The 23,045-nt window shown below is 53.0% G+C and overlaps 1 protein-coding gene and 1 long non-coding RNA gene across 3 annotated transcripts in view; both read right to left on the bottom strand.

Annotated features, from left to right (window-relative positions):
• Positions 1–15,694: 15,694 nt before the first annotated feature.
• Positions 15,695–17,409, bottom strand: LOC123333748. The gene is made up of 2 exons (XR_006551252.1): positions 16,688–17,409; positions 15,695–16,269 (listed from the first exon to the last, which is right to left on the bottom strand). It is a non-coding gene; the product is annotated as an uncharacterized LOC123333748 (long non-coding RNA).
• Positions 17,410–19,303: 1,894 nt separating this feature from the next.
• Positions 19,304–23,045, bottom strand: part of LRRN2 (leucine rich repeat neuronal 2) — a 62,298-nt gene continuing 58,556 nt past the window's right edge. For both annotated transcript variants that reach the window (XM_025277791.3, XM_025277792.2), the window contains exon 2: positions 19,304–22,088. In XM_025277791.3, the coding sequence (XP_025133576.2) occupies positions 19,714–21,852 (2,139 nt within the window). In that variant the 5' untranslated portion in view covers positions 21,853–22,088 and the 3' untranslated portion in view covers positions 19,304–19,713. The remainder of the gene's footprint in view (positions 22,089–23,045) is intronic.

Here is a 23,045-nt window from a genome sequence, read left to right as displayed (position 1 = left end):
GAATTATTGTACAATAAAGCATTATCCAGCCCAAAATGTCAGCTGAGAAAGCTGAGAATCCGTACTCCAGGTCCTAAGGCAAGTCCCTTCCCCTCTCTTCAGTGCTCCTGAGTCGCAGGGTTTGCCAGCCTGGCCTGTGGGAACCAGCGCCGTTCCCAGCTTGTGTGAGCGCTGAGCGCTGTTCGCCTTAGCCCTCCCGGTTTACTCTTCCCCGGCCTCACAGAGGTCCCTCATGTGTACGTGCTGATCAGCACTCAGCTGAGTGCCCGACGGGGATGCGCTTTAGGTCTCCAGAGTTCTTCCTCTGTGCATTCTTTCCTTTCTGTTTTCTGTCCTGTGAATTCAGCCTGCTGCACTCTCAGTATCACTGCGCCTTGACTCAGCCAGCCCATCAGGCTCCATATGGATTCCCTCTCCCTAGGCTGCCTGGAGATTCTCTTAAGGTAGCAAGCTGGGGCAGTCACAGGGATGACCTTGTTTATTTCCCACTTCACAGGGATCGTTGTCCTTCATCGCCTGGTGTGCTATGTTTTATAAATAGTTGTTTCATATATTTTGTCTGGTGTTTGGATGTTTTAGGTGGGAGGGTAAATCCTGCCCTTGTTGCCTCATTTTGACTCCAAGTTGGTCTCTGGATTTTTGAGACTGACCTTGGGATGCTCGGTGGATCCCGTGGCAAACTCAGTCTGTTCGGAGGCTTTGGAAATGAATACACGCGTTGTCAGCTCACTATTCTTTTGAGAAATAGTTTTGGCTTGTTGCTGGCCCTGATAGACTACATCTCTGACCACAGGATAACACATGACCTTGCAACCGCAGTTACTCATCATGACTGACAAGCCGTGAATTCAGGCCTGCCCAGTGGCACTCTGTAATCAGCTGCAGGCGCTATCAGCGGGACTGGACTGAGCGACCCCCATGGCTCACCTGCATTCTCGTGGTGAGTCACTCAAGCCCCGAGGGTGTCCACTCCTGCTTCTCTGATGCTTCTTCCTCAGCTGACCCCTGTGGCCTCAGGGAGAGGTGACTGAGGAGAAGAACAGCCCAGATTGTGCTGAGGAACTCTTCCTGATACGCTGGCTCCCACCTGAAGGGACTCCCCTCGCACCGCAGCTCATTCTGGAGTGGCCCTCACATGGGGACAGATGCTGCCCGGGGCAAGTGCTTGGAGTTGGACAACTTGACTTGGAAGGAGAGACAGCCTGAGTTAAGGCCTAATTCGTGTGGCTTGGTCATGAACTTGGAAGGGATAAGATTCAAGAACTGGTGACAAGGAAGAAAGTTTAGAAAAAAGGTGTGTGGATGGGCCTCTTAGAATGTGCACAGAATGTGAATATATTTGTGTTCCGCATGAATTTTACCAAGCTCCCACTGGTAGTCAGGTAGACTAGATGGTCCGCTTTGTACGTTCAGATTCTCCCTCAGCCTCCCCCAGCGTTTGCTCAGTGGCTTGTGAACAGAGTGGCCACGGTGACCAGGTTGAGAGCCTGGCATAGCTCAGCCACGTCTTCTCACCAACGCTAAGCCGATCACTGCCATCGTTAAATGCCCTGCATTCCAAAAGCAGGAACCAACCCTGAGCTCCTGACTTGCACCACAATCTAGAGGGACGTGTCAGCTGCTTTAGGCTAGGTTGGTTAATTCAGATAATTGCCTCAAATTTCCTTCTAATTGAGATGTAATATGGCTCCTGATCCATGGAGGGGGCTACGGTTTGTTCTCCTGGAACAGACACTTTTTCCTGGAGGAAAGAGGGTCCCTGCTAACCAGGGTCATTTTTGTAATGGTGGAATCTGCAGCCCTTAGCTTGCTTACCCAAGGAATAGGTATCTGGTGAGCCAGGTTGTGGCAGAGAGATCTTACTACTAGGCTGGTTCATCAACAGCGTCCAGAGACAGCCTGTGAGCAGGACTCAGTGTCTGTTGTGTTGGTGAGGGCAAAGCACTGTGGTGGTGGTGGGGTGTGTGTGTGTGTCGCATGCCAATATCTCATCCTTCTGATCAGCTGGGGAGGGCTTTAAGGCAAGAAATGATTAAAGAGCTCTCAGATGGAAGGAGGAGTGTGAGGCAGCCTCTGATCCTTTGTCTATTCAGAGTCTAGCATAGTTTCTGTCACCGAGTGGTTTCATTTGTTGAATGAGAAAAAAGAGGGAAAAAAAATGAATAAGTGGCTCTGTATATCCTTTGAGTTGGAAAGAATCTCAGATTATCTATTCCCATCTCTAATCATTCTGAGACTCTCTTTGTTAGCCTCCCCCAACTGGTAGTCACCTAATTTCTGCTTGTTATTATATGTAAGAATAGTTGTAGCTAAAATTTATCAAGTGCTTATTACTGTGAGGTGGTAGTTGTTGTTATTCAGCCGCCAAGTCATGTCTGACCCTTTGCAACCTCATGGACTGCAGCACGCCAGGCCTCCCTTTCCATCACCATCTCCCAGAGTTTGACCAAGTTCATGTCCATTGAATTGGTGATGCCATCCAACCAACTCATCCTCTGTTCCCTTTTTCTCCTTCTGCTTTCAGTCTTGTTCAGCATCAGCATCAGGGTCTTTTCCAAAGAGTCGGCTGTTTGCATCAGGTGGGCAAAGTATTGGAGCATCAGCTTCAGTATCAGTCCTTCCAATGAGTATTCATGGTTATGAGGTACTCTACTTTACATGTACTAATCTCATATATGCCTCAAAATTTGAGGAGGTAATTATTATGCTTATGTACCAATGAGCAAACAATTTCAATTAACTTCCTCTGGGTCACACAATTAGTAAGTGGCAGTAAGGAAGTGAAGCCAGATATATCTGAGTCTATAGCATAAGCTCCTAAACACTGCGCTGTACTGTTTGAATACATGCTGTGACAGAGGTCTCAGCACCTCACAAGAGGACAGTGCTATCATTGGCAGCTTGGGTTGTTAGGTTTTCTTCCTTTGAGTGGAAACCCACCTCCCTGTAACTCACGGGCCCTGTTCTGAGTGTCCATCCTGACCCTGCTGAGAACCATTCTCCTCTGCCTTCTGCCATCTGAAGATGGCTCTCACAGGCTGCAAGTGGGCAAGGATTCCCTCTAGACCCCAACCCCGCTTTCTGGAGGTCTTGCTGAAGGGAGCCCAGGTTTACCGGTGGCCTCTGCATGTGGCTCTTAGGCTGAGCAAGGAGAGGCCTGACCAGGGCAGAGAGTTTCCGGACCATTGCCTCCTGTCTAGACACTATACTGTTATTAATGCCATTTCGCCTCCCATTAGCTTTTTTGGCAAGAGAAATCCTCCCACTGCTCTGGCCTGTGTGGGTGAATTACTGTGGTGCTTAGCTCAAAGCAGGAATTATTATGAGAGGGTAAGAACTGCAAGCCCCCTGGGTCTGGCCTGAGTCATCCGTGCGTCTGGTCTCTGGGTCTAAGTGCTGGGCAGAGAGGAGGCAGGAGAGTTTGCCTTTGAGCTGGCTATTCCTGGTTTGTCTGTTATGCTTAGCAACTGTCTCTGTTGGGGTGGAGCTGTGGTGTGTGTGTGTGTGTGTGTGTGTGTGTGTGTGTGTACATGCATGTGTTTGTGTGTGATGTGGCAGAGTAATCTTCTAGAACAGCTGTCTAGTGCCTGTCTTCACCTCACCTAACTGGACTTTCCTTTCTTACCTTGGCTGTAACTGAATCTCATTTTACTGGAAAAACCTTCTTGCAGGCTGAGCTGAGCTCTGCACGTGAGATGACCTCTGGACCACCTCCTCCATTCCCTCTAGTGCCCAGCGCAAAGAGATAACCAAGGAGGCTGCATTTGTGTGCAAACCAGGAGGTCCCCAAAGCCCGCTTCTGGTAACCTGGGCCAAGACCGCAGGCCTCGGCCAGCAACAGCGTCACACGAGCCCAGGTGAAGTGCTCTGAGACCCCTGTGTGTGTGGAGCTGGTTGTCACTCTGCTAATATGCTCCTTGCAGGAGAGCCCATACTAATCGCCTCAGATTTCCTCCTAATTAAGATGTACTGTGGACTTCTCTGGCTGTCCAAAGGTTAAGAACCACCTGCCAGTGCAGGGAATTCCCTGGCTGGGAAAGATTCCACAGGCCGTGGGGCAACTACGCTTGTGCACACAGCCACTGAGCGCGCGCACCTGGGGCCTGGCTCCGCAGCAAGAGAAGTCACTGCGGTGAGAAGCCCGCACACCAGAGGAAGTGGCCCCTGCTTGCCGCAGCTAGAGGAAGCCCAAGTGCAGCAACAAAGGCCCAGTGCAGCCAAAAAAAACTGCAGTGCGGCTCCTAATGCCCAGAAAAGGAGGCGCGAAGCCCTGGACATGCTGTCCGACCCTCTCAGGTCCTGAAGCGGGTAACAGTTGGGGAGCCATGGTGCCCGGGGACGAGTGAAGGGTGCGGTGGGCTCTGTGGGCCCCCACCACGGTGCCCTCGGTTAGCCACGTGACAGAAAGGAGCGCGTTCCACCCGCCTGCCACAGGAGAGGCTGGGGAGCGCTGGGGAGCAGAAACGGCCCGGGCTCTGTGGCACGGCAGTGCCGTAATGTACACAAACCTGGGCACTGGGACGGACCCCTGTCTGCCCTCCTCTCCCCGAATTGCTGCCCTTCCCTTCTGAATGTTCCCAGTCCAGGGCTTGCTGTTTCTCCGCTGCGGGGGAGAGATTCAGGATGCTGCAGGGGAGACTTTTGTCTTGCCAAATCTCGACACGCCATGGAGAGTGGCCCGTTAGAGCCCAGCTCTGAGAGGCACATCACTTTTGTACTTGGGGCCTTGGGCCTCTTGGCCAGGGGGCCCCCCTAGGCAAATGGCCATAGGTCACAGCTGTCTCCTAGCAATGGGGGTAGGGCCAGAGGGGACAGAACATGATCACTGTGCACTGGGAAGCCAGAGGAGGTGGAGGAAGCCATAAACCCTTCATTACTCGGGGTCACAAGATCGGGGACGGCCAGATAAATTCAAATATCCTGATAATCCAGAGCTTTGGAACAGTTCCCCAAGGAACTCCAGGGCTTATGCTTCATCTGTATGGCCCCTATCCCCTTTTTGGAGTATCCTCATTTCCCCATAACTTTGGGGGACACTAAAAGCCAAAAGACAAGGATGAGGTTAAAAGGGGGGTGGGAGGAAGCCAGTCCCCTGTACCTCCCAGGTCTCATCAGCCTCCTGCCTGAAGCCTCCAATGCTTTTATTCACACACTCATTCACTCATCAAAAACTTGTCATGAGCACCTACCCTGAGCCAGGCAGTGTTCTAGGAGCTGGGAGAAACACGGACAAGACTCTGCTCACAGGACCTAGTGTCCTAGGAACACGAGGCACCGGGGAACATAACCTGCGGCAGAGCCCCGAGATGACCCCCATGGTAATACTTAGAATCCTGGAGGCCATGGGAGGCTTCCTGGAGGAAGTGACATCTCAGCAGAGACCCAGAGGATGCCAAGAACTAGTTAGATGAAGAGAGGAGAGAGGGTGTTGTGGGGGAGACTGATCCAAGCTGAGAGAACATTATGTACAAAAGCCCAACAGAGACCGAGTGTGGCACGTTCTAGCAATCGGAACGCATTTGTGTGGCTGGATCTCGGAGTAGGAGGGAGGGACACAGCAAATGCACCGAGAGCCAGGCAGGGCTCGGATGTGAAGGGCTGTGACTGCGTGTCAAGGAGTTCAGTCCGAGGGCAGTAGGAGCAGTGAACCACTTTCAGTAGGAAGTGAGAGGACGGGGTTTGCATGTTCAAAGGCGCCCTCTGCCTGCTGCTGAGCCCGCACAAAACAAGGGCGGCAGGGGACCGGTTGCCCGCTGCTGGGGGCTCGTGGGGAGCTGGCAGCAGCATGGACTTCCACGCTCGTTGAGAAGGAGGGGCTCCCCACCCAGCCTCTCCCCCATCACCTCTTGCCACGCAGGCAGCTCAGCATGGGGGCAGCGGCCCACTCCTGTCCTCGCCCGGATCTGTCCCGCTACTGGGAGCTCCTGTTACTTGAGCACCATTGCTCTTGGGAATTTGTATTGCGGGCTACCTGGGAAGTCTTTTTGCCTTTGTTCCTCCCTGGCCTGCTGGAGAGCTGAGGGCTGAGGGATGACATGAGACCTCTGAGGATAAGGCCAGGAAGGACAGGACAGCAAGCATTCTGAGGTCCGACTCCTCATCAAACCCAGAGATGCTGGGAGCCCCTCCTTCTTGGCAACTCCTAAAGAGCAAAGCAGGATGGAGCAACCGGGACCCTAGTTCACCATTGGTGGGAATGTGAAACGGTGCAGCTGCTGTGCTGAAACAGCACAGCAATACCTCAAAAACATCAAAAATAGAATTGCCGTATGATCCAGGAAGCTCATTTCTGGGTATATATAGAAAAGAACTGAAAGCAGGATCTCCAAGAGATATTTGCACACCCGTGTTCACAGCAGCATTATTCACAATAACCCAAAGGTGGAAGCAACACAAGCGTCCACCAACGGATGAATGGATGAACAAAGTGCGGTGTATACACACAATGGAGTGTCAGTCAGCCTTCAGAAATAAGGGCGTTCTGACACGTGCAGTGCATGGATGAACTTTGAAGACATTATGTAAATAAGAGGAGCCAGTCCCAAAAGACTGTGCATTGCGGTACCTGGAATAGCCAAATTCACAGAAACAGAAAGTAGAAATGGTGGTTTCCAGGGCTTGTGGGGAGGGGGAAATGAGGAGTCATTGCTTGTCTTCTTTAAAGATTTCTTTCTTTCTTAATTTTATTTTTGGCTGCGGTGGGTCTTCGTTGCTGCACGCAGGCTTTCTCTAGTTGCGGTGAGCAGGGCTCCTCTCCGTCGCGATGTGTGGACTTCTCGTGATGGTGGCTTCTCTCGTGGTAGAACACGGGCTCCAGGCACATGGGCTCAGTAGTCGTGGCTCATGGGCTCCAGAGAGCTGGCTCAGCAGCTGTGGCACCTGGACTTAGTTGCTCTGAAGCACGTGGCATCATCTGGGACCAGGCATTCAACCATTGTCCCTTGCGTTGCAAGGCCATTTTTAACCACTGGACCACCGGGAAAGACCAAGGAGTCATTGCTTAAAGGGAACTGAGATTCTGTTTCGCAAGATGAGAAAGTTGTGGAGGTGGTTGTACAACAGTGTGAATATCTTGAACGCTTCTGAGCTGTATACTTAGAACTGGTTTTGCGTGCGTGCTAAGTCGCTTCAGTGGTGTCTGATCTTTCTGACCCCATGGATTTTAGCCCACCAGGCTCCACTGTCCATGGGATTCTCCAGGCAAGAATACTGGAGTGGGTTGCCATGCCCTCCTCCAGGGGATCTTCCCAACACAGGGATCAAACCCAGGTCTCCTGCATTGACAGGCACATTCTTCACCACAATACTACATTTTATGTTGTGTGTTTTAAACCACAATTTAAAATGAAAAAATTTTAAATCAGATGATTTAAATTAAAAAAAAAAAGAAGCAAAGCAGGGGCCAGGGGGTGGGGGTATAAACAGCTCCCCGTTTCTGAGGGCGTAGGAAGGGAGAGGTCAGCCTGTATTCTGACTCTCCTCCCCTGAGCAGCCCTAGGTGAGGACGTCTGATTCCCAGGGGTCCCCTTGCCCTCACAGAGTTGGGGAAGACATGAGGTGGCTGTCAGGGCAGCAGGAGAAGAAGTACTTGAATGTTGAGCTGGGACCCAAATGGCCAAGGTCACAGCTGCGGTTTCCCCATTGCACCTCACACACACACACACACACACGCACACACACACACACACATTGCATCTGCTCTGAGCACATACTTTCAACTGACTTTCCCCTCGATACTAGTCCTAGCTTGTTTCTTCTCATAAATACTGTGGGGAGGCTAAGAGGTGGAGGTGTGACGTTGCCTTGGTCCCACACTCATCTAGAGGTGTCTCTGGCTCCCTCTTTCTCCTCCCTGCTCTGTCTCTCCACGCGATCTTAGCCACAAGGCCACGAAGCAATCTCTCTGCTTCTCCAGAGAACTGAGCTGAGGTCCCGCTGAAGACCAGGGTTGGGTGGCTTGATGGGTGGGAAGCTCTTTTCACCCACATGGTGGGGAAGGCGGCCGTTGGCTGCCCTTTGCCTTCCTCACCCCTCCTCAGGCTGAGGCAGCCAGACCCACTGGTGTCCCAGGATCATGCTGTTGGCGCGCCCCCAGACGGGCTGGACCGACGTAACCAGGGCCTTGAGTGTTTCCTCGGCCACCTCAGGCGTTCTCCAGCCCTCGGCCTTCCTCTGCCATTTGGTGTGGTCCATTGCTTGCTTAGGTTCCTGGGATCCTGACCAGAAACATGGGGTGTGCTGGATAGGCCAGGTGCGCTTGGCTTTCCTAAATTTGGGGGCCTATTGACTAGGATGTGTTGGGTACCACAGAGGAGTCAGGAAGGAAGACTGGTGGTAGGTGTACATTTTTCTTGAAAAACAAGCCTTTTCCTGACAAAACCTTCCCTGGCCTTTCCAGACTTCACTGGTTCTCCTCTTCTGAAGTCAGAATCTGGGTTCCCCTTAATCCAACTCTTGATCGTCACTGCTGTGCATTACTGGCATAATGTAAAAATTCTTTTATTGGGTAAAACTGAACTCCTTAACCAAATGATAGATTCTTAGAGAGAAACAGTCTTTATTTCTTTACTTTTGCAACAGGATTTTAAAGTGAAAGTGAAGTTGCTCAGTCGTGTCCGACTCTTTGTGGCCCCATGGATGGTAGCTTACCAGGCTCCTCCATCCATGGGATTTTCCAAGTAAGAATACTGGAGTGGGTTGCCACTTCCTTCTCCAGGAGATCTTCCTAACCCAGGGATCGAACTCGGGTCTCCCACATTACAGGCAGACGCTTTACCATCTGAGCCACCAGGGAAGGAACAAGATCTTAAAGAGGGTCTTCATTTTGTACAGCTATTACAGTGCTTCCTCCATCTCCCATGGGTGTCTCAATTTTGGGTGTCCAAATCATTTACTTTTGAGGCGACTATCGTGTATAATCCTTGTGGATTTTCTCTTCTTCATTGTTAACTGGTGTCCCCACCCCAGTGTTAATTCTTCAGTGGCTTTGTGGGTGATGTAAATATTTCTCTAACACTTTGTCAACAGCATTAAAATCTGCATTTTTGGGGCAAGATATGCAGTTTTACTTTGCAATGGGCTTGTATCTTATTTGTTTCCTGCTAACCTCCCACGGTCAGCAGAGCCTGGACAAAGACCTTTGCCACAGGGATGAAGTCAGCCTGAGGCTACAGAACAAAATTGAGTGAGGGTTAAGGTTAGAGTGTGGTCAATTCATTGTGTTTTTGTTTTACGTTGACTTTTGTGTCCTGGCACAACCTGTGAAAGCTGATGAATTAATACTCGGTTACCAAGAACCTCTACATTGCCTTTCCGACACTTTGATGGTAATCAGAAAGCACTCTCAACATGCAGCTGTACTCGCCAACCCCCATCCCACCACGGAAGGCAGCTCTGCGCAGCTGAGCCCACGTGGGCAGGGAGGCCTGGTGCGAGTTGAGGGCTAATGAGTGGGAGTCAAAGGGCTCTGCTTCTGTTCAGTCTGAGGGAAAACTTTTTAAAAGGTAGAAATGTTAAACCCCATGGGCCGCCTTGTGAGGTAAGGAGCTCTCAGTATTGAAGCTAGGATGAAATTATGGGGTGGTTGTGGAGAGAGCTCCTAAGGCAGATAGGAGGAGAGGCTGAGAACTTCCAAAGCTGAGAGGCGATTATTCCAGCTCCTCTGTGCTATGGCACGAACTCCTGTGGGCAGGATTGGATTCTATTCATTCTCGTACCCCCCTCCAGAGCACCTCATAAATAGAGCAACTTGGTTGTGCTGTGCTGTGCTCAGTCATGTCCGACTCTTGTGACCCCATGGCCTATAGCCCACCAGGCTCCTCTGTCCATTGGATTCTCCAGGCAAGAACACTGGAGTGGGTTGCCATGTCATTTTCCAGGGGATCTTCCCGACCCAGGAACCAAACCAGAGTTTCCTGCATCGCAGGCAGATTCTTTACTACTGAGCTATGAGGGAAGCCTAGCAACTTGGTTGATGGTTAGTAAATGAATGACTGACAGCGTGCGTTGAATGAATGAACCAGTTCTCATCTTCCAAATGGTCCTCAGCACCTGGCCCTTCCAGCAGTCAATTCAAGGTTACGTGTCCCCACAGTCCTTCCCAGGGGAACCAGAGTGGGTGATGGGGCCCTGAGCAAAGAATAGAGGTCATGAAACAGCGGCAGCTGGGCGGCTTGTACAGGGTGTTTTAAATGTGCTGAGCTCCTGCTACAGTGCCTCTCAACCTTGACTGTACGTTTAAGTCACCCGGGAACTTCTCTGAAAAAGTAGTAATGTCTGTATCTCACCTCTGGAGACTCTGATTTAATTGGTCTGTGATGCTGGGCACCACTTTTCAAAGCTCCCTAGGTAGTTCCAATGCACAGTCAAGGTGGAGACCACTACCATACTAAGTGCCGGGGGATTTACATCTGTTTTCTCATTTAATCCTCACAAGAACTCGCAAGTTAGGTCAGTGCCTCTCAGAGAGTGGTCCTGGACCAGCGGCACCCTCTTGAGAGCTTGTGTTAGAAATGCAAATTCTCAAGCTTCACTCCAGATTTGAGGGTGCGCCCCGCAGTCTGTGCTTCAGTTGCCCTCCAGGGGACTCGTGTGTGCTCAGGCTGAGAACCGTGGAGCTGCTAGCAGCCCTCCGTCACAGATGAGCCAGACAGGTGTAGTCAGTAGCCAAGGTCTCAGGGATGGTAAGGATCAGCACGAGGATTTATTTTTGTTTATTTGGCTGCACTGGATCTTAGATGATGCACGTGGGCTGTTCCTTTGGTGCACGGGCTTCTCTCTAGTTGTGGTAAATGAGCTCAGTTGCCACGTGGCACGTAGGAACTGAGTTCCTTGACTAGAGATACAACCTGCATCCCCTACATTGGAAGGTGGATTCTTAAGCATTGGACCACCAGGGAAGTCCTCACGGCAGAGATTTAAATTCAGGTGTATGGCTGTGTAGACACCACACTGCTGTGGGGAGGTGACTGGGTTCTCTTGCTGGCCTTGGGTTGATGATTCTTTCTCTTTCTCTTTGCTTGATGCCAACACATAGCTCCATCTGGAGCCCAACTGCTCTTGTCCTGGGGAAGCAAAGGGCAGAACATCCCAGGATTCATTCTAAAACAGTTTTATTAGGTGCTTAAAATAAGCTTCTGGCAGATGGCGTGTAGAATGGGGACTGGAACAGAGCTGCAAATGACATTTACAAAGTTGTGTGTGTTTGTGCAAACACATGGACATGCACGTGTGCACACAGCTTGTGTGTGTGTGCATAAGGGGTCAGAGAAGTTGAGGAACTGGGGAAGGGGTCTAAAGGAGAAATAGAACAGAATAGATGACTCCAGTCTACTCAGGATTAAAGAGAAGGGCTTCAGCCTGGGTTTCCCAGGGAACTTGGGTGAATCCTGTGCCTTCCCTGGGCACATGCTTGTCAGATGGGTGCTGCTCAGCGGCTGAGTGAGCTCTCCTGGGGCTCTCAGGGCTGGGGGACCCATGGAGCTGAAGTGGGGGGTGCTGTGGAGTTCCAGGGAGCTTATAGGTTTTGATGAGTTGAAAGCTTGACGCTTTGTTTGGTTAGGGGCAGACAATGTTTGCAAATGAAAATGCTGAGAATTCACTTCATCTTCCTCATTTTAAAGGAAATGTCTATATGAGGAAATCTGAATCCATTTAGTTTAAGAATCCACCTTCCAGTGCAGGAGATGCAGGTTCGATCTCCAGTCAAGGAACTAAGATCCCACATGCCACACGTCAACTGAGCTCACTTATTACAACAGAAGAGAAGCCTGCACACGGAAGGATGGGGGATGTTCATCAACCTCATCCTCCCGGACAGACCCACAAATTGTGCGTGGCCCTGTTTCCTGTGGTAACTCCCAGCAAAAGACCTATAGCTGTGAGTGGGACTCTAGGACCCTCTAATGCAGTAATCCTTGGTCTTTCTGGATTTGGGGCCCATTGCAGTCTTACTAAATCCAAGGTGCCCTTTCTCCAGAAAATGTCACATATTCATGTGCACAGAAAAATTGCCAGCCTTTCACAGCGGCCCATGGACTCTCCAAGTCCTCTGTGAATGACTGACTCTAACGGAGGGCTCTGAGGAGAGTGCCCATCTGTCTCCCAATGACTAAGTCCAGCCCTGAGTGGAGAGATCCGGTCCCTCTCCTCCTCTCACTGTGAAATGCACAAAGATAATGACATTGAGGCCATTAGAAGGCAGGGGCCTAGGCCAGGGGACTCTGGGAGGCTGGCTTCAGCTGGAAGAGGTGGACTTTGCCATGCCCTGGCCTCCGAGCCCCGTAGCTGGGCACTGCCCCTGCGTGGCCCTCTCTGCTGTGGCTCCGCTGCCTGGGCCAGCCCACCCCATGGTCCTGGAGCCCATCTGTGGGCTGTTGCTCCTGGCACCACTCACCAGCTCCCGTGAGCCAGTCAGCACAAGGGACTCCATCTCCTCTCTCCTCTGCAGTCAGTACCTGGTTATGTCCATCCAGCTTCGCCCCCTGCCCCCATCCTGAGAGGAGCACACATCACTCACTCCGTGTTCGGGACGTAGAGCACAGTGTGGGTAGGTGAGCAGAGCATGGGGATTCAGAATTAGAAGACCGGGCTTAAACTCCCATTCTACCTTTATTGGTTGTGTGATGTTGGGTAAGCTTAAATTTTCCAAGTCCCAGTTTCCTTACCTGTAAAATGGGAATAATAATCGTATCTGTACAGTACAACTCATTATGACTAAGAGCAAGAGAGAAAGCACATAGCAATAAGCTTAGGAATAGGCCACCACATACTGCACCTTGTTCTTATCATGTAGGTGAGCCTGGGTTCTTTCTTCCCTCAGAGGCTGACAGCCTGATGCTTTTTGAGTCCTGAGGGTAGCAATGAAGGAATGAGGGATCGCTCCTTAGTGTTTCCTCAACCAACTGGTGTTTTCTTGTTGCTAAGGGAGCTGCCATTTCCGACACTGGCTCTTCCGCTCTAAGACATTCACAAGCAAGACAAGCAGGTCTCTTTTTGTGCACAGTAGTGGTGGGGGCTATGCAGAGGGAACTCTGGGTTCCCTGGCTGGGGACTGTAGGAAAGGAAACCGGAGGGGCACAGAGGCTTGGAGTGTGTGGTGGAGACGGGCGGTGGGGACGCTGGTCGACGGCTGTGGCGGGCAATGCAAGGAGCAGAGCCAGCTTTTGGATGAAGCTGAAAGGAGAATGGACACTGTGGTATGAGAATGACGTGGGCCACTGGGTCAGAAGGGGGCCACGGGGACCGTGCTCTCTAAGGGATGCCATAAAACGGGCACAGAGGCCAGAGGAAGCAGTAAGAGGACTTGGTGCATTGCTTGGCTCAAAGTGGAGCCTGTGATGTGTTCCCGACTTGGCCAGCTGATGTCTGAGCTCAGGCGAAAAGGAAGCTCATGGGCAAAGGCTGCTCTGGATGTGATTCTGATCAACAGAGAACTGACTGATGAGGAGAGACAACGGAACCTCCAGGGGAAGCCACTGTGGAATTTTAAAGTTCACAGTATCTAAGGATGCAGAGGGAGAGGGGGCAAAATCAGACACCTGGGCTTCTAAAAGGCATGTTCCAAAAATTCAGAGAAAAGAATTAGAAGCTGTGGTTGATTCTCAAGAGAATATAGTTCAAGAGATTTTAAAACTGAAGGCCTGACAATAAAGCCACAAATTATCCTGAGTTTAAAAAAAAAGAGGGCAGCATCTAAAAATAGCTGTGGCTGCACAGAGAGTTCTCTAAAATCTGCACACGGATTTTAGAAGTGTCCGTGTTCTGGAAATCTATTGACACACTTTCAAAGTACATACATTTGAATATAGTACAGCAGTAGTTAAGACAGAGTTTTTTGGAATTAGCATTTGAATCCTGACTTGGCTTAGGATTCGCACACCTACTTGCTGTGCGACCTTGGATAAGTCCTTTAGTTTTTCTGAGCTCTGATACCTAAATTTGTAAAATGGGGATAATTGCACCCACTTTATTTATTTACATGTTTATCTGTTTATCTTTGGCTGCTGGGCCTTCGCTGCCGGACGAGGGCCTTCTCTAGCTGTGGAGCGCAGGCTTCTCACTGTGGCGGCGTCTCTCGTTGAGGGGCACGGGCTCTACAGCGTGTAGGCTGTCTTGTTGCAGCTCACAGGCTCTACAGCCTGGACCTCAGGAGCTATGGTACAGGGTTAGTTGCCCCAAAGCATGTGGAATATTCTTGGACCAGGGATTGAACCCATGTCCCCTGCATTGGCAGGTGGATTCCTAACTACTGGACTACCAGGGAAGTCCTGTACCCATTTCATAAGGTAGCTGTGACTGAAACGAAGGGGTCCATCGAAATCCCTACTAGAGTGGCTGCTGCTGCTGCTGCTGCTGCTAAGTCGCTCAGTCGTGTCCGACTCTGTGCGACCCCATGGATGACAGCCTACCAGGCTCCTCCGTCCATGGGATTTTCCAGGCAAGAGTACTGGAGTGGGGTGCCATTGCCTTCTCCACTAGAGTGGCTAGCATATGGTAAATGCTCAACGTTAGTCATTATTACCGTTCTATAAAAAAATACAAAACACTTTCAATCAAAGGGCGTCTGTAAAAGGATAGCCCAAATGGGTAACAGTTGTACAGGGAGGCTAGGGATGTGTGTGAAACCTATGAGGAACACACAAGGGTTCTTTTGGTAAAAACATCCAGTAGGAAGGTGGACTTCAGGCCTGGAACAGCCAATGGGCTGTCATCGCGTTGCTTCTGCAGTGTTTTTGCAACACTCCACGGCAATGCGTTGTCAGGGAACAGGCAGGATAAGGACTCCCGCCTCTGCTGTTTCTCCCTTGGAATGACTAACGTGCTTGAATGGCAAACATAATTAAGATGGAATTAAGGCCAGTGAAGATCATCCCTCACTACCTTGCGTAAATTCCAGTCTCTGTTATGAGGCAGGCACTGGCAGAACTAGCAGACTTGATGGTGGAGTCTTGACCTAGTGAGCTGCTGTGAAGAGTCACAGGGAGAATGAGAGGGGTCAGGAGCCTGCAAAAGAGTGAGGCTTTGATTTTCAAAAATGGGGAGAGGATAGACTTAGGAAATGGGCACATTAGTGTGTGTCTCTGCCAAAGTTCTAGAAGCGATAGTTAAGCTGAGGTCATCGCTGCTCTGGCCTGCTAAGTGGCCTCTCTGCGCTGCCCTTGGCCTTCCCACACGCCTGTGATCTGAGGAACCACATGAGTCAAATCCAGCCACGTCTGCTCAGCTCCGTCCAGTGTCTCCCCTCTCACTGGAAGGAAAACTTTGAGTCCTCACAGGAGCTTACGAGGCCCAGCCCCACCGCCAGGCTATTCCCTTCCCTCAGGGCCCACAGTTCCTCTGCCTCCGCCCTCCTCCTTGCTCTGCGCTTCCTGCCTGCCTTCTCCCTTGGGACCACTCTTCCTCCAAGGTAACTGGTTGGTTCCCTCCCCCAAGGCGTTGCTCAAACGTCAGCTTCTCAGCAAGGCCTTTCCTGAGCCCTCCAATGTAACCTCCCCACCCCAATTTATCCTCTTCCCTGACTCAAGCTTTTCTCCATGGTATTTGCTACTACCCAAAAGGCTACATATTCTTACTTATCTGTCCTGTTCATCAACTTCCTTCAGTCACTAAAATGCAAGGTTTATGGGATCCGAGAGTTTATCTGCCTCCCCAGTTGCTGGAACTGTGTCAACTGCATAGTCATGTTCATTAAATGTTTGTTGATGGGAAGGCAGAAAGGAGAAGAGCAGGAAAGAAGGTGTCTGGTAGGCTGAGAAAGAGGTCACTGGACCAGCATGACCAACCATCCCAGTTTTCCAAGCACAGAGAGTTTCTGAAACAAGGGACTTTCAGTGCTGAGGCCAGGAAAGACCCAGTTGGTCACACTATGCTAGGTCAGCCCGGCTCACTGACTCCTGAGCATGGGGAACATCTGAGAGCTCGCAGCACTGCCTTACACTCACTCTTCCTTGTGTTGGCAGAGCCTCCCATGAAGTCGGTCTCGTGGGAGAATGCAGGGACGTGGGCTGCAAGAGGGTGTGTTTAAGGGGTTTGTAGGTGGCTGAGCATCTCAGGTGTGTTGGTGGATGGGTCCATGCGGTGGGAAGGCCACTGTGGTGAGCCACAGAACCACATCCTGGCCTGCATCTTCACCATCTGGGCCACGGATGAGGACAGAGAGACAGGGTTGGATCCTGCAGAGGCGTGTCCTAGCCAGGGACAAGTCAGCAAGTCTGAGCTGGCTTTGGAAATCATCTCAATAGATGGAAATGATAGGCCCAATGTAACAACCTGAAATTCAAACAGTGACAATTACTGCTTCCTATTTAGCATTTTTTAAAAAGCAATCTTAAATATCCAGAAGAGACCAGGCTAAATAGCTGCTCTGTTTGTCTTAACCCCAGCATGTTTCGTTGCCCACACACCCAGTCTAGTTGGAAAGCTAAGACTTTGAATGGCACTTAGGTTGCATTAATAGACATACAGGGCGTGAGTCCCACTATCCTCCCACTTGGTTGCAACACACCTGAGCCGCGTGCCCGGCTCTGTACCAGGGTAGAGGCTCTCATTTGATCAGTTTCTAGCTATTCTGGGACACGGCAACCCCAAAGTGTCTATCCCTCCCCTTCACAGCTGGCTTCAGCCTGGCAGCATCAGCTCTCTTTCCAGGAGAAAAGAGGCCACTCACCACCATCCTTCCCCAGCTCACCTAACTTCTCTGGGGGCAGCCACATGCTCAGGACCAGGGAATTCAGTTGAGACTGGGTTAAATCACCATAATGCCTTTCCCCCCAGAAGAAGGGATCACTTTCAAGGACTCAGTGCAGGGAACTCCCAAGGACATGGAGCCAGAGCAGCACCCCTTTCTCTCAGGGCTCCCTGCCTGTAACTCAGGAGTCTTTGGGAAAGGAAGGTAGCAAAGATGTTTTTCATCTTCCAGCCTTTCACCCTCCAACCCCAGGCACCTTTACAAGCATTTGCACTTGCAGGATCTGAGGTGTGCTGGGGTCACTTTTGGGGTTGTTATGACTGAGCCTGAGCTCTTAGAGGCGTTCTGGGTGGGAGTTCTGAGGTGGCAAAGGAGGTGTTGCTGGGAGAGGGCTGCAGGACTCACAGGGCTCTGGGTGCTTATATAAAGGACCAGCACCTGGATTCTCCTTGCCATATGGGCCCATCCAGAAGGTAGCACCTGCCCTTCATCCTAGACACAGGAGGTGTTGACCTCTGACTTCAGTTTTCCAAGATCAATGCAGGTCCTGCCCTGCCTCTTCCCCACGGAGCTTCTGGATCATGGAGGATGAACCCTCACCAGCAGTGATTAGGCTGCCCCGAACTTGGCTATGATGGTCCTAAAGCTTTCCCAGCTCCCTCCCCTAAAGAGGGCTTCCATTGTGGCTCAGCTGGTAAAGAATCCGCCTGCAAAACAGGAGACCTGGGTTTGATCCCTGGGTTGGGAAGATCTGCTGGAGAAGGGAAAGGCTACCCACTCCAGTATTCTGGCCTGGAGAATTCCATGGACTGTATAGTCCATGGGGTCTCAAAGAGTGAGACATGACTGAGCGACTTTCCTTTTCACTTTCCCCTAAGAACATGTAAGTTGCGCATGGGAAAGAGCACTTGTGGGTGGAGCCTGCTGACTCAGGGCGATGGGCTGTCCTTTTGAAACGGGGCTGAGCAGCCCTGCAGTAGAGGGGAGAGGAGCCAGTGGACCAGCCTCCAGCCCCCGTACCCCGCAACCCTCTCACAGGGCCATAACCTATACCACTGTCTAGGAAAAAACAAAACTGGGACCTAGAGGAAGCAAAACATTGCAGCCACCCCAGGTTGGAGCTCCGTGGTTCTCCAGGTGTGGTCCCCAGTCCAGCAGTATCAGTATCACCTGAAAGCTTGTTAAACATGCACACTCTCAGGTCCTGCCCAGACCTGGATCAGAAGCTCTGGGGGTGGGACCAGCCTCCGTGCTGACCTGGCCCTCAGGTGACTGATGCAGGCTGGTGTGTGAGAACCCTTCTGTCCAAGAGGAAGAAGTCTTCTAACCTGCCTTTTTGCTGAAGGTCTTCAGAGAACCCTACTGTCTTTGGATTCACTGGGAGAGGGGCATAACCCTCTAACTTGGGTGAGGGCTCTCTTTCTTGGGTCCATGGGGTCGGAAGCTCCGGCTACTGGTCTGGCTTCCTTGCATCTACATTTGCAACCTTGAGGGTGACTTAAAGCCCACTTCCTTCATGTCTGCTAACTGTGTCTGTAACATTGGAGTCCTCAGGTTCACATGTGGCTTCTTTTCTGTCTCAAGAGACCCGTCTCAGAAACAAGAGCTGTTGTCTGGCAGCCTCTTGCTGTGGAACCCCCACTGGCTGGCCACGGCAGCCCCCTCCCCTCGGCTCTTCTGCTTTTCCAACAGATGTTTCTCTTCACATTTGGTCCTAAGAATTTGATCCATTAAAAAAAAAAAAAACTGCAAAAGCAAACCTGGCTCATTGCAAATTATACTGAAATGGACTGGAAAGATAGATGCTGCAGTCTCCCACAGCCCTACCCACCTCAGGCCCTCCATCACCCCCCCAGACCCCTCCTACCCCAGTGAGCCAAAGTCCTTGCTGTCTTGACGATTTGAAATTCTCTGCGTGACTCTGCCTCTTGGGTTTGTTTAATTAGAAATAGGCTGGGAAGTGCTTCCTATGTACTGGCATGTTAATTGCTTATCACAGAAAAGGAAGGGCTGACAGTGTGTGGTGATGGAAATTTCCACTGTCGCCATCTCCAGACTTCTCCATTTTTCTCTCCCTCTCACTCCATGTCTCCTCTTCTTTCCTCTCCTGTCAGCCTCTCTTGTGCACCATCCCCAGATCTCCTGCTCAGTTACAGGGCTCTCTGGGGAGCAGTCCGGGGGTGCCTGCACATCAGACTCCAAACCTGCGGGGCAAACCGTGCCTCTAGCTCCAAGCTCCCCGACTCCCTCATCCCCCCAGCCCTCCTGTCACCCTCAGGCTCCAAAGGGATTCAGAACTGAGAGTTCTGTAGTCACACTCAGTATTTGAATGATCGCTTCTCTTTTGTTCCCTTCCCCTCCTCTTATTATTGTTATTCTTATTTATTTTTATTTTTTACAAAACAGGAGCAAAACTGAGTTGAGGGGACGTGACATGTTTCTCCACGAAGGTACAAAATTTCCTACAGAAAGTCACTGTCAGTGCGAGCCGGCTGCCGGGCAGAGCCGTTCCTGGGCATCCCTCTTCCACGCTTCCTTCCAATCCAGCGAGGCCGGGGCGGGGCCACGTGGGGAGCAGCTCCCCCCCAGGTAGGGAGGAGAGGCCTTCAGCCCTTGCCCAGGGTGGGGGAAAGAGCAAGCAACTGAGACTGCACAGAGACAAAGAGGAGGGGGTGCCTCCTGTGGGCCGGGGCCCTGGGGACGCAGGCAGGGGACATCCAGGCAGAGGCCCAGGGCTCTCCGGGCACAAAGCCAACTGGGGAGGCAGGTGGCTCTAGCCAGAGTCCTTCCTGCTCCTTGGAGCTGCTCCTCAGAATGGCAGCAGAAGTGCCCCCAGAAGGTAAGGGCGGCTCCTGGAGGCTGCAGGGCACCCCCTGGGGCTAGAAGCTGGTTGTCTCGGTTCAGCTGCCAGGCCTCAAGCATGCGGGTCCAGGTCAATTTCCTGGCAGGGCGTCTGGCCCAGATTGCTTCCCTCTTGGTAAAAAGTAGTCCGAGTTATTTCTCTACTGCCGAGAACAGGCTGAGCTTCAGGAATTCTGTGATGATGGCAGGGACCGAGTCTCCCCTTCAGAGGACCTGGGCCACTTCCTCCCTGGATTCCAGTGCAGGACGAGGGGTGCCGACACCACCCGGGCAGAAGGGGCGCTCCAGCCCCAGAAAGCCCAGACTGGGAGCAGAGGCCGCCCACCCACGCTCTGCCTGGGCTGTCCGGCGCCAAGGTGGGCTGCCAGCCCAGCTGCCAGCAGGAGGACGGCGAGAGCCAGGATGGCTATGAGCCCGGGCCGGTCCCCTAAGCCTCTGCGGCAAGAGGTGGCTTCTGTAGTCCTGGCCCATACACAAGCCAACTGGGTGTGGGCATCCGCGAAGGCCACCTGCAGGCAGGCCCAGTACTCCGTGGCCTGAAGGAGGCGCGTGATGTTGTAGCTGTGGGTGCCCCGTGGCAGGCGGGCCAGCGCGGTGGCCCTGTGGCCCCGGAGGGTGGAGGCGCTGGCCCAGGTGAGGTTGGTGGAGACTGTGTTGGGTGGGGAGACCCAAGACAGCAGGATGTGGTAGGGGTGGGTCTCCTGAACCCGGAGCTCCAGCCCCCACCCCTCGTCTCTGCCGCTTTGCAGCGGGGCCCGGCCGACAACCACACTAACCGTCTTCGTGTCGGCCCCGACCAGGTTCTGGGCCACACAGGTGTACAGCCCTGCTTCTTGCGCTGTCACCCTCCGCAGCTCCAGCGTCCCCTCGGGGTACACCCGGTACTTGCGGCCCGCCCAGGCGGCCGTCAGCCTAACCCCAGCGGGAGTCACCCAGTAGATCTCGGGCTCGGGCTCCGCCAGTGCCCGGCAGTGCAGCAGCAGGCTGTCTCCGCTGGCCACCTGGAGGCGCGGGGGGAAGCTGCGGGGGGAGATGAGGGGCAGGCAGTGGTCCGTCATCTCCCGGAAGGCCACCTCCCGCACTGGGAGGCGCTGAAGGTCCGGGGGCTCGGCACACAGCGTGGACTGGGGCTCGATGAAGCGGACGCGGGTGCTGGTGGCGTTAGCCCAGCGGATGACACAGTCGCAGCGGATGGGGTTGCCATGGAGACCCACCTCCTGCAGGTTGGGCAGGGACTCCACGGTCTGCTGGTGCAAGGCACTGAGAGCATTGTTGTTGAGCATGAGGGTCTCCATCTGGGGCAGGTGGCGGAAGGCTCGGGGGTGGATGAACGAGAGCCGAGGGTTGTTGGTGATGTCCAGCTTGGTCAGCTCGGGGAGGTTGACCAGCGCAAATTTGTCGATGGAGACCAGCTCCTCCATGTTGTTCAGCCCCAGCTCCTTGAGGTGCAACATGTTGGCAAAGTCCCCGGGCCCCACCCGCTGGAGTGGGTTCTTGTTCAGGTCTAGGAACTTGAGCCCCGGCACCTGCTCCAGCGCCCGCCGGGGCACGCGGGCCAGCCGGTTGTCGTAGAAGGAGAGGCTCTCGAGGCTTTGCAGCCCCTCCAGAGCATAGTCAGAGATCTCCCGCAGGTTCATGCCCGCGAGCACCAGGCTGCGCAGGTTGGCCAGAGGCCGGAAGTTCATGTCCAAGATGGCATCCACCTTGTTGCCGCCAATCATGAGGATCTCCAGGCTGGGCAGCATCTCGAACCAGCGGTTGTCAACGGCCCGCAGCAGGTTGGAGTTGAGGTGTAGCCGTAGGAGGTTGCTGAGCCCCGCGAAGGCCCTGGGGGCGATGCGGTAGAGCTGGTTGTGGTTGAGATAGAGCTCCTGCAGGCTGGCCAGCCCTGCGAAGCTGTGATCCTCCAGCCGGGTCAGCTGGTTCTCCTCCAGGTGCAGGCTCAGCAGCTGGGGCAGGGCACGGAGATCACAGTCTCGGGGGTCTGAAAAGCTGTTCTGGGACAGGTCCAGCTCCGTGAGATTGGCCAGGTAGCCCAGTTCACTCTGGTCCACGCGGACGATGCTGTTGCTCTGCAGAAGCAGGGTCTGTGTGCCTGCGGGCAGCGCTGGGGGGACCGCCGTCAGGAATAGGTCATTGCAGTCTACGGTGGTGGCCTCGCGGTAGGATGATCGGGGGGTATACCAGGGCCGGATCTGGCAGGCACACCCAGGGGGGCAGGGCACATGCCAAGGTACCACGGGCACAGTGGCAGTGGCACCAGCCACCCACGCTAGCAAAAGGGGGGCCACAAGGAGCCTCATGGTGGAGCTGCAGGGCAGGGGACCATCCACAAGAAGAGTCTGGAGTCCCAGTGCTCTTGGCGGTTCGCAGGCTGAAGGTCAGCAGCCCGGCCAGGACCCAGGGAACCACCCCCCCAGGGCAGTCATTCTATGCGGGGACCGGAGGGCACCATTTCCTGCCCGCCTGGGAACAGCGCTCCATCCTGGTCTACAGGTGCTGGGTCTGCTTGCTCGTCACCATGCCCCGTCAGGGCAGCCTGGAAGGAGAGGACGCAGAGTTAAGGAGGGTTCAAAGGATCCGAATCTACCCCCTCCTCCTGCGTCTCCCCCATTAGACTCAGGAGGCCAAAGGACAAGATGAGCCAGGCCTCCTGCGCTCCATCCTACAGCTCTTCCGCTTTGTTGTCCTTTTCTCCCATCTGCTGGGGGAGGGACTGGGAGTCCGCAGGGAAGGAGCAAGAGATTGAGCCTTGGAAGCCTCCGGGATAAGTTGGGGAAGGTGTGTGTGCGTGGAGGAGAGGGGGTGGCTGGATTTGCTGTCATCTTCAGAGCCCTTCTGAGCCCAGAGAGACGAGAAGTAGACTCTCCAGCCTGCCCCTCTTCTCTCTTCCCTCCCTCCTCGGCTCACTGAGCAAATGGGAAATAAAGTGATGGTTTTCAGACATCTCTCTGCACAGTGTGGGTAGACGGTCGCAGAACCAAATGTCGTTTCTCAATTCCAGGGTAAGCTCCTAAGACTTTGAAAGTTGAAAGGCAGTGGGCCCCAACCCCGTGCCCAGACTGGCTGGGGCAGTGGGGTGGTCATCTGGGGTCTGCTTAGGCTCTCCTGGGATAGAGGTCGGCTTTGTTTTTTGCCAACTTCCCTACCTGGAGGTAGGGGCTTTCCCTTCCCCAGCAGCCTGGCCAAGCTGCTAGGAGGAGGAGGTGGGTTTAAGCCTGGGTCTGAGCTCTTCAGTCCTGCAGGTAAGACCTTAGGTGATCTGGCCTCTGCCCGTTCTCCTAGCTTTGCCCACCGTACTCACTGCAGCCAATATTCTGGGTCAAAGTTACCCTCGACATTCACCCCTGTCTCCTTCTCATGGTCTCCCAGATAACTTCCACTTGTTCTTGAAAGCTCAACCTAAGGCCAGTCACCTCCTACAGAAAGCTGCTTCTCACCTTCTGCACCCCTGGAAGGCTAAGGGCCTGGCTCCTGCTCTCCCAGTGCCCTCTGC

This window comes from Bubalus bubalis, chromosome 5 (assembly GCF_019923935.1).
Source record: "Bubalus bubalis isolate 160015118507 breed Murrah chromosome 5, NDDB_SH_1, whole genome shotgun sequence".
NCBI lineage: Eukaryota > Metazoa > Chordata > Mammalia > Artiodactyla > Bovidae > Bubalus > Bubalus bubalis.
This window is presented reverse-complemented; position numbering and strand designations above follow the sequence as displayed.